General features: G+C 35.8%; 1 protein-coding gene across 1 annotated transcript in view; it reads right to left on the bottom strand.

Moving 5' to 3' along the window:
- The window catches only part of COL6A5 (collagen type VI alpha 5 chain), a 116222-nt gene that overhangs the window by 20036 nt on the left and 78117 nt on the right, over positions 1-18069 (bottom strand). The window contains exons 34-35 of the mRNA XM_082459367.1: positions 16366-16456; positions 10626-10834 (exon numbers count right to left, since the gene is read on the bottom strand). Of these exons, the coding sequence (XP_082315493.1) occupies positions 10626-10834; positions 16366-16456 (300 nt within the window). The remainder of the gene's footprint in view (positions 1-10625; positions 10835-16365; positions 16457-18069) is intronic.

The raw sequence follows: 18069 nt of genomic DNA, 5'->3' as shown, positions 1-18069 counted from the left end.
AAAGCAGCAAGGGAAAAGCAACAAATAACACACAAAGGAATCCCCATAAGGTTAACAGCTGATCTTTCAGCAGAAATCTGCAAGACAGAAGGGAGTGGTAGGATATATTTAAAGTGATGAAAGGGGAAAACCTACAATGAAGATTACTCTATCCAGCAATGATCTCATTCAGATTTGACAGAGAAATTAAAACCTTTACAGACAGGCAAAAGCCAAGAGAATTCAGCATCACCAAACCATCACTACAACAAATGCTAAAGGAAGTTCTCTAGGTGGGAAACACAAGAGAAGGAAAAGACCTACAATAACACACCCAAAACAATTAAGAAAATGGTAATAGGAACATACATAACAATAATTACCTTAAATGTAAATGGATTAAATGCCCCAAACAAAAGACATAGACTGGCTGAATGGATACAAAAACAAGGACCGTATATATGCCGTCTACAAGAGACCCACTTCAGACCTAGAGACACATGCAGATTGAAAGGGAGGGGATGGGAAAAGATATTCCATGAAAATGGAAATCAAAAGAAAGCTGGAGTAGCAATTCTCATATAACACAAAATAGACTTTAAAATAAAGACTATTACAAGAGACAAAGAAGGACACTACATAATGATCAAGGGATCAATCCAAGAAGAAGATATAACAATTGTACATATTTATGCACCCAACCTAGGAACACCTCAATACATAAGGCAAATGTTAACAGCCATAAAAGGGAAAATCGACAGTAACACAATAATAGTAGAGGACTTTAACACCCCACTTTCACCAATGGACAGATCATCCAAAATGAAAATAAATAAGGAAACACAAGCTTTAAATGACACATTAGACCAGGTGGACTTAATTGATATTTAAAGGACATTCTATCCAAAAACAACAGAATACACTTTCCTCTCAAGTTCACATGGAACATTCTCCAGGAAAGATCATATCTTGGGTCACAAATCAAACCTCAGTAAATTTAAGAAAATTGAAATCGTATCAAATATCTTTCTGACACCAACATTATGAGACAAGATATCAATTACAGGGAAAAAACTGTAAAAAATACAAACACATGGAGGCTAAACAATATGCTACTAAATAACCAAGTTATCACTGAAGATATCAAAGAGGAATCAAAAAATACCTAGAGACAAATGACAATGAAAACATGATGATCCAAAACCTATGGAATGCAGCAAAAGCAGTTCTAAGAGGTAAGTTTATAGCAATACAATCCTACCCCAAGAGACAAGAAAAATCTCAAATAAACAACCTAAACTTATACCTAAGGCAATTAGAGAAAGAAGAACAACAACCAAAAAAACCCACAGTTGGCAGAAGGAAAGAAATCATAAAGGTCAGTTCAGAAATAAATGAAAAAGAAATGAAGGAAACAGTAGCAAAGATTAAGAAAAATAAAAGCTGGTTCTTTGAGAAGATAAACAAAATTGATAAATCATTAGCCAGGCTCATCAAGAAAAAAAGGGAGAGGACTCAAATCAACAGAACTGGAAATGAAACTGGAGATGTAACAACTGACACTGCAGAATAAAAAGGATCAGAGAGACTACCACAAGCAACTATATGCCAATAAAATGGACAACCTGGAAGAAATGGACAAATTCATAGAAAGTACAACCTTCCAAGACTGAACCAGGAAGGAATAGAAAATATGAACAGGCCAATCACAAGTAATGAAATTGAAACTGTAATTAAGAATCTTCCAACAAACAAAAGCCTAGGACCAGATGGCTTCACAGGTGAATTTTATGAAACATTTAGAGAAGACCTAAGACCTATCCTTCTCAAACACTTCCAAAATATAGCAGAGGGAGGAACACTCCCAAACTCATTCTACGAAGCCACTGTCACCCTAACAACAAAACCAGACAAAGATGTCACAAAGAAAGAAAACTACAGGCCAATATCACAGACGAACACAGATGCAAAAATCCTCAATGAAATACTAGCAAACAGAATCCAAAAGCACACTAAAATGTCATACACCATGATCAAGTGGGGTTTATCCCAGGAATGCAAGGATTCTTCAATATATGCAAATCAATCAATATGATATATCATATTAACAAATTGAAAGATAAGAACCGTAGGGTAATCTCAGTAGATACAGAAAAGGCTTTTGACAAAATTCAACACCCATTTAGGATAAAAACTCTCCAGAAGGCAGGCATAGAGGGAACCCACCTCAACATAATGAAGGCCATATATGACAAACCCACAGCCAACATCATTCTCAATGGTGAAAAACTGAAACCATTTACTCTAAGATCAGGAACAAGACAAGGGTGCCCACTCTCACCACTATTATTCAAGACAGTTTTGGAAGTTTTAGCCATGGTAATCAGAGAAGAAAAAGAAAAAAATGGAATCCAAATCAGAAAAGAAGTAAAACTGTCACTGTTTGCAGATCACATGACAGTATACATAGAGAATCCTAAAGATGCTACCAGAAAACTACTAAAGCTAACCAATGAATTTGGTAAAGTAGCAGGATACAAAATTAATGCACAGAAATATCTTGTATTTCTATACATTAATGATGAAAAGTCAGAAAGAGAAATTAAGGAAACACTCCCATTTACCATTTCAACAAAAAGAATAAAATGCCTAGGAATAAAGCTACCTAAGGAAACAAAAGCCCTGTATGCAGAAAACTATGACACTGATGAAAGAAATTAAAGATGATACAAACAGATGGAGAGCTATACCATGTTCTTGGATTGGAAGAATCAACATTGTGAAAATGACTATACTACCAAAAGCAATCTACAGATTCAGTGCAATCCCTATCAAATTACCAATGGCATTTTTCACAGAACTAGAACAAAAATTTTCACAATTTCTATGGAAACACAAAAGACCCCAAATATCCAAAGCAATCTTGAGAAAGAAAAACGAAGCTAGAGGAATCAGGCTCCCTGACTTCCTATACTACAAAGCTACAGTAATCAAGACTGGCACAGAAACAGAAATATAGATCAATGGAACAGGATAGAAAGCCCAGAGATAAACCCATGCACATATGGTCACCTTATTTTTGATAAAGGAGGCAAGAATATACAATGGAGAAAAGACAGTCTCTTCAATAAGTGGTGCTGGGAAAACTGGATAGCTACATGTAAAAGAATGAAATTAGAACACTCCATAACACTATACACAAAAATAAACTCAAAATGGATTAAAGACCTAAATGTAAGGCCAGACAATATAAAACTCTTAGAGGAAAACATAGGCAGAACACTCTATGACATAAATCACTGCAAGATGCTTTTTGACCCACCTCCTAGAGAAATGGAAATAAAAACAAAAATAAACAAATGGGACCTAATGAAACTTAAGAGCTTTTGCACAGCAAAGGAAACCATAAACAATATGAAAAGACAACCCTCAGAATGGGAGAAAATATTTGCAAATGAAGCAACTGACAGAGGATGAATCGCCAAAATATACAAGCAGCTCATGCAGCTCAATATCAGAAAAACAAACAACCCAATTCAAAAATGGGTGGAAAACCTAAATAGACATTTCTCCAAAGAAGACATACAGATGGCTAACAGGCACATGAAAAGATGCTCAACATCACTAATCACTAGAGAAATGCAAATCAAAACCACAATGAGGTATCACCTCACACTGGACAGAATGGCCATCATCAAAAAATCTAGAAACAATAAGTGCTGGAGAAGGTGTGGAGAAAAGGGAACCCTCTTGCACTGTTAGTGGGAATGTAAATTGAGACAGCCAGTATGGAGAACAGTATGGAGGTTCCTCAAGAAACTAAAAATAGAACTACCATATGACCCAGCAATCCCCCTACTGGGCATATACCCTGAGAAAACCATAATTCAAAAAGACATGTACCACAATGTTCATTGCAGCACTAGTTACAATAGCCAGTACATGGAAGCAACCTAAGTGTCCATCAACAGATGAATGGATAAAGAAGATGTGGCACATATATACAATGGAATATTACTCAGCCATAAAAAGAAACGAAATTGAGTTATTTGTCACGAGGTGGATGGACCTAGAGTCTTTCATACAGAGTGAAGTAAGTCAGAAAGAGAAAAATAAATACCATATGCTAACACATATATATGGAATCTTAAAAAAAAGAAAAGAAGAAAAATTGGTCATGAAGAACCTAGGGGCAAGACGGGAATAGAGATGCAGACCTACTAGAGAATGGACTTGAGGACATGGGGAGGGGAAGGGTAAGCTGGGACAAAGTGAGAGAGTGGTAGTGTATATATGGACATATGTACACTACCAAATATAAAATAGATAGCTAGTGGGAAGCAGTCACACAGCACAGGGAGATCAGCTTGGTGCTTTGTGACCACCTAGAGGGGCGGGATAGGGAGGGTGGGAGGGAGAGAGATACAAGAGGGAAGAGATATGGGAATATATGTATATGTATAACTGATTCACTTTGTTATAAATCATAAACTAACACAGCATTGTAAAGCAATTATACTCCAATAAAAACGTTAAAAAAAAAGATGTGGCACATATATACAATGGAATATTACTCAGTCATGAAAATAAATGAAATTGCGTAATTTGTAATGAGGTGGATGGACTTTGAGTCTGTCATAGACAGTGAAGTAAGTCAGAAAGAGAAAAACAAATACCATATGCTAACATATATATATGGAATCTAAAAAAAAAAATGGTTCTGATGAACCAACATGCAGGGCAGGAATAAAGATGCAGACACAGAGAATGGACTTGAGGACACAGGGAGGGCGAAGGGTAAGCTGGGACGAAGTGAGAGAGTGTCATGGACATATATACACTACCAAATATAAAATAGATAGCTAGTGGGAAGTAGTTGCATAGCACAGGGAGATCAGCACGGTGCTTTGTGACCACCTAGTGGGGTGGGATGGGGTGTGAGATAGGGAGGGTGGGAGGGAGATGAAAGAGGGAGGGGATATGGGTTTATGAGTATCTGTATAGCTGATTCACTTTGTTATACAGCAAAAACTATCACAACATTTTAAGGCAATTATACTCCAATAAAGATGCTAAAAAAAGAATTAATAAATATTTATGGCTTTATTCATGTATGGTTTATAAAAAAGCATGTGAGAAAAATAATTAAATTAAAATTTGAAAATTGAATTATACCACCAAAATTGTTTTAAGAAAAGCTCTCCCATTGATGACATGATGATCGTGAAATTTGGCAGCTGGATATATTCCGTCATTTGAAAATGCAAACAATGCCTTTGCCAGACAACACAGACTACATTGTTAAGTTAACGTTTTTGTGGAAATGGGCATGGATTTGAATCCTGGCTGTGCCGCTTACAAGCTGTGTGATGTTGCTTGAGGATCTTAACCTTTGCATCAGTGTCCTCATCTGTAATATGTAATAGTCATTATAATAATAATAATAGATTTTCAGGGTAAGGATTAAGTTAAATCATGTATATAAAGTGCCCGGCGCATAGTTGCACTAAATAAGTGGTAGCTTCTGTCATTACTAGTATTTCTCATGCATTGTTTGATCATCAAGTGAGACAGTGAATACAATGCTGAAATGAATACTGGCCCCCAAAGCATTCCATCTGCACTTTTTATTAAACTGAATACTTTCTTACTTGTATTAGGCTTTTTTTTTTTTTTTTTTTTTTACTCAGAGTATACTTTGATTATCAGACTACAAGCTCCTTGAAGACAGGGCCTCTGTCTGGATCTTTTTTTTTTTTTTAATCTCTCTAACCCCCCAAAAGACTAGCATGGGGCTTAATTCAGAACAGGAGTCAAGTACATATTTGCTGCGTGGGTATTCATGGGAAAATCCATGTAAACGCTTGGCAGAGTCCTTTCCTATAGGAAGCCCTCAATGAGGGCTGCCACTGCTTTGTCGATCGCCACCACCACCACCATCACCCAATTATCACTTCAACTATCTACGTTTTATTCCATTAGCAAAGAGTCCCCATGAAAACAAGTGTTGCTAACACTATAGAACATTGCTTTAGTAATTGCAGCAAATGATTGCATGAGACCTACAGAAGCAGCGTCCATGAAGTCAAATCATCCACATCCCCTGAACTCGCAGTTCACATTAGCTCTGCCGCATGCAAAATCTTCAAGGAAGACACCCAAAGTATAATAGCTATACAATAAATTCTCAAGCAAAAGTGAATGTCACAACCTCAGTCCACAGCTTAAAATGAACAGGAGACTCAGTTTATCCCCCAAAGAGCAACCAGATGATTGAGATTTCCTAAAGCGTACATGAAACATGTCATTACAATTCAGACATGATCCTAATTCTATCACTGACCTCTTTAGCATGTGTACAGATATGAAAGTAGGACATTCAGCTTGGGGACTGCTCCATTGGGTGACTCAGAAGCCAGTTCTGTTGCATTTAATTCCAGTACAGATTTAAATGTAGCAGAAGATATATGTCTTCAAGTTCAACACATGACAGAAAAAATTGGAAGCAAGCTAAGTGTTCAACAACAGATAAATAGTTAAATACATTCATTCATTGAAAGTAACATTATGAGAACACAGAAAAATCAGTATGAAGCTTGCAGCAATATGTAAAATGTATAACATATGTGAAAAGCAGGATATGAAATTGAAAAAACTATGTAAACCTATATGCCTGTGGAAAAACCAAAAACTGCACTCCACACCACAAATAGCTCAGTCTGCTAAATTGTGTGACTTGTGACTCTGTATTACAATTTTATATGGTATGATAGTACTTTTACAATTTTTTAAAAGTTAGAATCCTGAGGGTGTACTGGGAAACAGTGGACAGGGTGTAGAAATCTTGAGTCCCTATACTGAATGTTTTAGTTCCCTGATCTTGGGGACTTGAAGTTTCTTCTAAAACAGGGTTTCTTTCACTATTGACAGTCTGACTGGATAATTCTTTGTTGTGAGAGGATGTCCTGGGTGCATTGTAGGATGTTTAGCAGCATCTGTGGCCTCTACCCACTAGATGCCAGTAGCACCCTCCAGTTATGACAACTAAAAATATCTCCAGACATTGCAATATGTCCCCTAGGGTAGAGCAGGGTGGAATCATCCGCAGGTGAATTTGCAAGAGCTAATCACTAAATACCTTTCCAGCTCTAATACCTTATGATTGATTCAAAATCAAAAGATACATTGGCTTAAAAAAAAAACAGATTGTAGATCACGATCAAAGTTAGCAAAATAAAAATGTAAAACAAAATCCATGCAAATTCCCTTGAGCACAACTCCAGCCTAGTTTGAAGAGGGAAGTGTTGCCTCTTATTTCTTAATAAAATTCATTGAAAAGAACGTCAGCTGAAATTATCCTAAGGCCAGGGAGTGCTTAAAGCTATGAGTGTGCCCTAGGTTGAGTTTGGGTTGGTATTTAACATTCATTAAAAATTATCCTGTCCCTCTTTAATCTTGACAATAGACTAACTGTATCTTAAGTACTAGTTAACATAGCATCTTTGAGAAAGTGCTAGGCTCACCATTGGGTCAACAGTTGCAATTTAATTAGAATTAAACCACCCATTTTTCATTACATAATTCCAAAGAACTATGTGTATTCCATTGGTGAGTAATTAAGAGCAACTGAATTTTCCAAGGAATTTTTATATTGTGGATGCCATGGTCAAAATGCATAATAGTATCTCTAGATAACCCCTACATATTTGGATCTTAAAATGTCTTGTTAGATAGATGTTGGATGAATAGATGGGTGGATGAATGTTCAGTGTTCTTGGATGAGTAAAATAAAATTATAATCCAGTTTACCTGGATCCCTTTGACAATAAGAATTCTTCTGTTCTGTGATACTAGTTACTCAATTGCTTTTAGCTGAGAACACAGAGCAAATCTGAAAGCACACCAAAGTGGTAGCATGCACAGTAGTTCTTAAACTTCAGCCTGGATCAGATTTTTTGCTTGTTAAAAATCAGATGGCTGAGCCCCACCTCCAGTTTCTGCTTCAGTAGGTCCAGGATCAGTGCATTTCTAACGAGTTCCCAGGTGATGCTGATGCGGCTGGTTTACGGACACACTTTTTGAGAATCACTGGGATAGTGGATCTGAAAAATGAGGACCTACAAAAATCACCCATGGTGGCTTTAAAGCTTGTGGCTTTTTCCTGGCCACTCACACCCCTAAATATGAAGCAGTAATACTGAGAAGGGCTTAGGAATCTATGCTTGTGAAGGGCTTCCAGGTGATCCTGATACAAATTGTCTTTGAGCTGCTGTAAGGAGTGGAGAGGGCCAGGAAAGGTGATGGAATTAAGGATGAACTTGGAAACTGGAGTAGGGAGGAAGAAGCAAGGGAGAGGCCTAGGTAGAGAGATAGTGGTTGTGTTTCTTGTGAAAGAGAGTGATACACAACTCATTGCCAGCCCACAGTACTCTGGGAACTCTAAAAGTTTCTTAAATGGTTAAGGTTCTTGACTTCCCCAGGACTCTCCATTCAAGGGCACAAAAATCAGCCCTTGGCCATAAAAATCACATTATAAATGAGTAATAAGCATAGCATGTGGCAGTTCTTACAGAAGTTATCAATCATTTTATTTGTGAAATACATCTAGAATGTATCAAAGCTCATCTCTTAGCGACTAGATAAAATATCTGAACTACAATTTACTCTCCTTGAGGATGGCACATTATACAGAAAGTTCTCAGCAGCTTTTGACAACTAGCTAGCAATGATTTTAAAAAGAAAAAAAAGAAAGAAAGGAATAGTATGAAGTCCCTAGACAGCACTGATGATCTGAGACTCAGATTTATTTAAATGATAAAAAATATATATTATCCTTAGGTTTGAGACTCTGTTTCCAGGCAATCACAACTCAACATAATCCTCCACAGAACTCCCAACACACTTCAATCCACTGCAAGAGAAATTGGGTGTGGTGGGTGTAACAGCAAATTGACATTTTTTTCCTATAGAGCCATGCAACAATTATTTCTGCAGCCAAATTGGACCTTAAACTGGTTATGAGTATCTTGATACCCAGACATCTGAAAAACCAAATGAAAAGTGTTTCTATTATTACTGAACAACAGTCATTAAAGATGGCTGCAAAGATGAGTTTCTCCTTTTTTCCCTTAAATATCCAATTAATTCTGTCTTTCTTGAAAAGTTCCACACTTCTGAATTATTAGACTTTAAAATGCTTACCACTAACAATACTATCACAAATGACAATTGGGTATTCCAACTCTGCCAAAATAACTTCTCTTTTTCTTTTTTATTCTTCCTAAACCAAACCATAATAAATTCCTATGCCTCGAGGGCTGTTGTAATTACCATATCGTTAAAATGAATACCCCAAATTAACTGCATCCATTAAGAAGAACAAATTTTGTATTTTCTTCTTTGAGCTATGTCTATATAATGATAAAAACCTGTTTTAAATAAGAAATCACACATTTGAATGCCTTAATGCCAAGGAACTACGTACATCCAGGTTTACTTCATTACTTTTTTTTAAAAAGTCTTATTTTTCAACTAATGAGTAATTGACTTTTTAATTCTCAATTCTAGTTTCTATAAAGGAAAGCTTAGCTGCTTTAAAGACAAAATTCAAACGTGTATTTCAGAAATAGGGGGGAAATATGGGGACATCAGTGTTGAACCCAAGGAAAAGAACATTTATTTATCCAAGGAAATTACTAAGAATGAATATTATGAGATTGGCCACCTTTTCTTTCAAACTTGCATATTCTAACATCACACATGATACTTACGACATAATGCTTTAAATGCTGGCATTCTGGCCAAATAAGCATTTTGGGAGACTCTAGATACATAGATGGAATAGCTGAATAGTCTGTTTAGAATTCTTACCCTTTTAAATGAAAATACAGCCAAAATTCTATGATCTGATTTGTTTGAAACTATTAAATCCTGACCAAAAGCATTACTGCTTTGCCATTAAAATGTATAGGGTAGGGGCTTCCCTGGTGGCGCAATGGTTGAGAGTCTGCCTGCCAATAGAGGGGACACGGGTTCGAGCCCTGGTCTGGGAGGATCCCACATGCCGCGGAGCAACTGGGCCTGTGAGCCGCAACAAGAAAGGCCGCGAAAGTGAGAGGCCCGCGCACCGCGATGAGGAGTGGCCCCCGCTCGCCGCAACTGGAGAGAGCCCTCGCGCAGAAACGAAGACCCAACACAGCCAAAAAAAAAAAAAAAAAATGTAGAGAGTTGGGTAGTTTATTTTATTTCCAGTGAAAAAACCTTACACCTTCTCGTGCAATCACATATCACAAATTCTGGGGCACTGGTCAGGCCAACTTTTAAAAATTATTTTAATTCCTCTTTTGCTATGTTATTCTCTATAGTACCTCCTTCTACATCATACTAACCTAAATTGTGGTTTCTAGAGAAATCTTAAGTTTGGTGAGCATATTAGGGACATTTCTTAGAGCTTATCAGTGATTTCCAGAGTGGTACCTGTGACCATTTAAATCTTCAGATCAAATAAAAGCTGCAGTTGTAGCCACCATCTTGAACTTGAAAAAGTTGCTTTTTATAGCCACCTTATTTATTTGATTCTCTATTAGTGTTAAAGGATGAGGATCCAGTTATTTTAAAATTACTGCTATAACTTTTCATTTCCTTACCAGAAGTGAGACTTGCAATTTCTTCAGAATCCTGATCTTTGTCATATTTAGTTGTTAATTTCTGTGGCATAAACATTTGGCTTGGAATGTAAACCAGATGGTCACTTCCACTGTCTTCCAACACAAAAGATGAATCTCTGCCCACACTCAATTCCTGGCCAATGAAGCTCTTCTCTTCTGAAGAAATCTCATGTGGCTCAGGGGTAAATCTAGAAGATAAAAGGGAAAGTTTTAGGTGAACCTATATAACTTTGGGGAATACAAATAAAATATCCCAACAATTTAATATAGTTAATTATTTCTTAGAAGAAAGAAAATTGGGTGATAAAAATCTAAATTTATTTCAATCAAATAATTCATTATACTACAGGGGAATTCTACTAAACATGTAATGAAGAACTAATACTTATCCTTCTCAAACTATTCCAAAAAATTCAAGAGGATGGAACACTCCCAAATTCATTCTACAAGGCCACCAGTACCCTGAAACCAAAACCAGACAAAGACACTACAAAGAAAGAAAATTACATGCCAATATCTTAGATGAGTACAGATGCAAAAATCCTCAACAAAATATTAGCAAAATGAATCCAACAGTATATAAGAAGATCATACACTGTGTCAAGTTGGATTTATTCCAGGGACACAAGAATGGCTCAACATACACAAATCAATCAGTGTGATATGCCACATTATCAAAAGGAAGGACAAAAATCATATGATCATCTCAATATATGCAGAAAAAGCATTTGACAAAATTCAACCTCCATTCATGATAAATACTCTCATCAAAGTGGGTACAGAAGGAACATATCTCAACATAATAAAGACCATTTATGGCAAATCTACAGCTAACATCATATGCAATGGTGGAAAGCTGAAAGGTTTTCCTCTAAATTCAGGGACAAGATAAGGCTATTTAACCACTTCTATTTAACATAGTTTTGGAAGTCCTAGCTACAGCAATCAGATAAGAAAAAGAAATAAAAGGCATTCAAATTGGAAGGGAAGAAATAAAACTGTCCCTATTTGCAGATGGCATGATACTTTATATAAATACCCTAAAGTCTCTACCCAAAAACTATTAGAACCAATAAATGAATTAAGCAAAGTCACAGGACACAAGATTAATATACAGAAATCTGTTGCTTTTCTATACACTAATAATGAACTATCAGAAAGAGAGAGTGAAAAGCCAATCCCATTTAAAATCACTTCAAAAAGAATAAAATACCAAGGAGGTAAAAGACCCATACTCTGAAAACAATAAAACATTGATAAAGGAAATTAAAGATGATACAAAGAAATAGAAAGATATCCTGTGCCCTTGGATTGAAAGAATTAATATTGCTAAAATGACCATACTACCCAAAGCAGATTTAATGCAATTCCTATCAAAATACCCATGAAATTTTTCACAGAACTAGAACAAATAATCCTAAGATTCATATGAAACCACAAAAGATGCTGAATTGCCAAAGCAAGCTTGAAAAAAAGAACAAAGCTGGAGACACCACCCTCCCAGACTTCAGACTATACTACAGAGCTACAGTATTCAAAACAGCAAGGTACTGGCACAAAAACAGATACAGAGATCAATGGAATGGAATAGAGAGCCCAGAAATAAGCCCACACACTTATGGTCACTTAATCTAGCTATGACAAAAGTGGCAAGAATATGCAATGGAGAAAAGACAGTCTCTTCAATAAGTGGTGCTGGGAAAACTGGGCAGCTACATGTAAAACAATGAAATTAGAATATTTTCTCACACCATATACACAAATAAACTCAAAATAGATTAAAGACCTAAATGTAAGACCAGAAGCCACAAAATTCCTACAAGAGAATATAGGCAAAACATTCTCTGACATAAATCACAGGCAATATTTTTTTTTGTCTCTGCCTCCTAAAGCAAAAGAAATAAAAGCAAAAATAAAGGAATGGGACCTATTAAACTTAAAAGCTTTTGCACAGCAAAGGAAACAATTGACAAAACTAAAAGACAACCTATGGGGTGGGAGAAAATATTTGCAAATGATATGACTGATAAGGGATTAATATTCAAAAGAGATAAATAGCTCATACAACTCAATATCAAAAACCAAACAACCCAGTTAAAAAATGGGCAAAAGAGCTAAATAGAAATTTCTCCAAAGAAGACATACAAATGGCCAGCAGGCACATGAAAAGATGTTCAACACTGCTAATCATCAGAGAAATACAAACCAAAACCACAACGAGATAGCTCCTCACACCTGTCAGAATGGCTATCATCAAAAAGTCTACAAATAACAAATGTTGGTGAGGATGTGTAGAAAAGGGAACACTTGTACACTGTTGATAGGAATGTAAATTGATGCAGCCATTATGGAAAACAGTATGGAGGTTCCTTACAAAACTAAAAATAGAGCTACCATATGATCCAGCAATTCGCATCCTGGGCATATATCTGAAGAAAACACAAACACTAATTTGAAAAAATACATGAACCCCAATGGTCATAGCAGCACTATTTACAGTAGACAATACATGGAAGCAACCCAAGTGTCCATCAACAGATGACTGGCTTAAGAAGATGTGGTATACATATACTATAGAATATTACTCAGCCATAAAAAAGAATGAATTATTGCCATTTGCAGCAACATGGATGGACCTAGAGAATATTATACTTAGTTAAGTAAGTCAGAGAGAGAAAGACAAATACTATATGATATCACTTATATGTGAAATCTAAAAAATAATGCAAATGAATGTATATAGCAAAACAGAAACAGACTCACAGGTACAGAGAACAGACTAGTGGTTACCAGAGGGGAGAGGGTGGGGGGGGGGGAGGAGCAGGTTAGGGGTAAGGGATTAAGAGATATAAACTACTGTGTATAAAATAGATAAGCAACAAGGATATTTTGTATAGCACAGGGACTTATAGCCATTATCTTGTAATAACTTTTAATTGAGTATAATCTGTAAAAGTACTGAATCATTCTGCTGTAATCCTGAAACTCATATAATATTGTAAATCAATTATACTTCATTTAAAATAAAAAGCATATACTGATACATTTGTGTAAATTCCCATTATCTTTCCCTTTCCTGCCATCTGCTTATAGCCTATGAAACACTACTTTGGAATAAATCAAGTCTGATTTGTCACAGAGTTTTAGATAAATGACAAGAAACTCATAGGTTACTTGGGACAACCAAATAATGTGTCTTAGTTTGATATCAATCTCCACAGAAAATGTAGAAAATAGTCATTTAATCTACCATCAACTGCTCTGAGAAGAATAAAACTATATAAAATATATCTCATTGACACCATGCTTCCTAAAATGGTGTCTACATTTATATTCTTTGGAGTAAGAATGATAGTTTGAAAATATTGTGTTTTTATTTAGGTGATGATAAAAAACATATTCAATATAAGTTTATTCTTATTCTATTAATGCACATTTATGCAATTTCAAGTCCATGTTTACGTTTGCATTGATACTGTTGTTTGGCACGCGGTGGTACTACTTTAACTGTTGAGAGTTAATGAGGAAAGGAAATAAAGTCAGACATAATGTTATCAACAATACATTCACACCAAGCAAAAGCCAAATGATACGATGACATAGAGTGGGAATGACCGTTTTGCAGTAGTGCAGGTGAAGACAAGTGCTGGGGAATCAAGCACTCACAGAACTGAGTGGGCAAGCTGAGAGCAGAGGTGACTCTGCAGCATGCATCATGTTTTACACATTTTACCAATATGCACCATATTATTAATACTTTTTTAATTGAAGCATAGTTAAGTTACAATGTTCTGTTAGCTTCAGGTATAACAGTAAAGCGATTCATTTATACATACATATATATGTGTATATATATACATATATATGTGTATATATACACATATATATGTGTATGTTTTCAGATTCTTTTCCGTTATAGGTTATTACAAGATATTGAGTATAGTTCTCTGTGCTATACAGTCGGTCCTTGTTGTTTACCTATTTTATATATAGTAGTATGTATATGTTAATTCCAAACTCCTAATTTATCCCCCTCCCCTGCACCTTTCCCCTTTGGTAACTGTAAGTTTATTTTCTGAATCTGTGAGTCTATTTCTCTTTTGTAAATAAGTTCATTTGTACCACTTTTTTAGATTCCACATATAAGCGATATCATATGATATTTGTCTTTCTCTGTCTGACTTCACTTAGTATGATAATCTCCAGGTCCATCCATGTTGCTGCAAATGGCATTATTTCATTTTTTATGGCTGAGTAATATTCCATTGTGTGTGTGTGTGTGTGTGTGTGTGTGTGTGTGTGTGTGTGTTTGTGTATGTACGTATTATATCTTCTTTATCCATTCATCTGTTGATGGACATTTAGGTTGTTTACATGCTTGGCTATAAAATTTCTTATTTTACTTTTTAGGAATTCTATTTTGGCAAAGCAGAATCATCTAATACATTAAATTAGTATTTTAAATTTGTGTCTTATTGAGTTTCCTTGGGTTTGATGTACGAATTTGTTTTTGTTTGATAGTTGCATAGGAACTATACACATATGGTATTTGCAGCTAGATTTGTGTTTGTACATGTTAAAATAACATTATATTAAAATGTAGTCCTGTAAGAAGGGATTTTCCTTTAAATAAGAGTATTGTCTATTCCATGTTGGGAAACACTGCTTCACAGGACATCAGTGCCATATTGTCCTTCAGAAGGTGTGAGCTGCTGGACACTTCCTTGTTAAACTACTAAGTATAAATGAAACCTGACATGAGAGGAACATGTATTTGCATGAATTCTGAGGAACACTTCATCTTGCCATTTTGGATATATGGGTTTTATGGGAAAGACCGCATCTATTTTGAGAAGCTCTTGGCTTAATTGCAATCTGACAGGACAGGGCCATTATGGTCTAACTCTGGGCTTTCACAGACTGTAGTCAGGGATCCAAGCTTGGTGAAATAGAGAGAAAAGCACAGAGCAGCCAAATGGGCCATTCTCGTTCTGTTTGAGGTTCAAGTCCATTCAGATTAATTATTTCTATTTTCACTCAAGATAAAATTTTAAAGAAAATTATTTACATGTGCAATGATATTGTGGGGTCTTTCATGCTGTTTTGGGAATGAAACAATGAATCACATGGAACCCCATACTTCAGTGAGACAAGATATTGGGATAAACTGTAATAAGTGCCTCAGCAGAGGTGTAAAAAGTTATTTAAAAAGGAAAAACTGTGGATTTTGACTGAGAGTAAATATGGGCTTTGAAGAGGAGACAGGTTTAATCAGGGCCATGAAGGATGGGTAGGGTTTCACTGGAAGGAGCAGGAGCCCAGGCAGTGTGACCAGAGGTCCAGGAGGGTGAACTCCTGGACCTCTGGTCACACAAGGCAGACAAGAGTCCAGTGTGGCCGGAACTCAGAGCTTATGATGGGGAGAGATGAGAAGTAAAGTTGAGGTGGGTTGAGACTGAACTCTGGGTTCTATTCTGGGGTAAATTTCAATTTGGAAATTTCTGAGGAAACCATGAATTTTAAAGCAAAATTGTAATAAGCTCATGAGGATGTTATAAAAACATCAATCCAGAAAGCATGCTTGTGTGTAACTTCTGTTACGGAAAATGGAATACATGAAGAGCCTTTCCTTCAGAGACCTTATCATCTGCCATCAGCCAGTTACACACCCCTCAGTCAATCAACAGTCACTTGTAAATATCAGAGCTTTCTAACTCACAGAAGATTGATACTTCGATTATCCTCTTCCTTTGAATTGATGAGTCTGCAGATGTTTTCAAGCATCAGTGGTGGGTACTGATTGAATCCTCCTATTGAGAGAGGAAAATTATAGTTAGATTTTTAAACTAGAAATTGTATTTGCTAGGGAAAGAGAATTCCAACAGGAATCTTCTTGAAGCGATAAATGTCACTAAAGTATTTCAGCACAATTTGGCTGGGGTGAGAAAAGAAAATAGTAACAACTAGAAATAGCATTCAGAATTTGATTTTAGAACATTTTGCAGCCAAAGAATTACCGGGGTCATGGAAACGGACCTCCTCAAATTGTTCATTTAAGGGTTAATTGTGATGCAGAGACACGATTTCCATATGTTCAGGCTAACGTAATTTTATTCTGATCCTATAATACTTTTTCACTCAGACTTATGCTAATAGAAAAAGTAATATTTTATTACATGATGCTATTTCTGTGCTTCTGCACCAATTAACACTGATTTCCTAGGAGGAAAATAATCACAGGAAAGATTTTAGCTTACTGACCTAAATAATATGTTCCTTTACCTCTTTCTATTGTTGTTATATAAACTGTGGAATACTGAGAAATATATAATTTCCCCCTCATTCAGGAAAATAAATAGGTTTTAGTGAAAGGAGATCTTTGACCATTGAATGATCGAAGACTCCGTGAAAATATCTCACAGAATGTTTATGGTTTTATAATAATCATATTTCTCTTGTTCTAAGATGAGCATCTTTTTCTATTTCTCTGAAATGAGACTATGTCTTCTAATCAATTGTAGTTGACAGTTGCTATTGGTGAGGAAGGAATCGTGATGCCATTGTTATCACCTGTGCATGTGGGAACAACAAATGTGCCAGCACCAAAACTTGTAGAATTGGGGTCAATAGTTTAGAAAAAATTCCCGGAAGTATTAGTAAAGGAGACTTTTAACCTCTACAAACCAAGTGGTTATGGGAAGACAGTGAATTGGATGTGTTTAACAACATTGCTCAGATGGAAATCAAAAGTAAGCTAGCTCTAATAATTGCAAAGCCTAATTTAAGAGCCCAGCAAGACCAGTTTTGTGTTATTTCATAGAGTCTTTTTAAAGTGCTGTTCCTTTGGGGTGCATTGACATATACACACTATTATACATAAAATAGATAACTAATAAGGACCTACTGTATAGCACAGGGAACTCTTCTCAGTACTCTGTGATGATCTGTATGGGAAAAGAATCTTAAAAAGAGTGGATTTATGTATATGTATGCCTGATTCACTTTGCTGTGCAGCAGGAGCTGGCATGGCATTTTAAATCAACTATACTCCAATAAAAATTAAATTAAAAAAAAGATTTTCTAAAAAAATCTCTCATCGATCTTGATGGTATAAAGAAAAATATTGCATGGGAAAAGATGGGTATCAATGACTCTGAGTCAAGAAAGAGCTCACAAAAGTCAAATTTTGACTAGAAGAAGTTTTAGGAATGCCTTAACCAAGTCTATTTCACGTATATTCCCTTTTTATGTATGCACAAGAGTGACATATCATAGTCTGTCTAAAAGAACTTTTTTGAAGACTATAAAATAAAAAACTCTAACAGGAAAGTCAGTATCAACATTTAACTGGAAGCACTTTTTCTTTCATTTTTCATAATATAATGGTGCATTATACAATGGAAGGCATTTAGAGTTAAAGAAA

The sequence above is a fragment of the Balaenoptera physalus genome (assembly GCF_965194825.1).
Source record: "Balaenoptera physalus genome assembly, chromosome: 4".
Lineage (NCBI taxonomy): Eukaryota > Metazoa > Chordata > Mammalia > Artiodactyla > Balaenopteridae > Balaenoptera > Balaenoptera physalus.
This window is presented reverse-complemented; position numbering and strand designations above follow the sequence as displayed.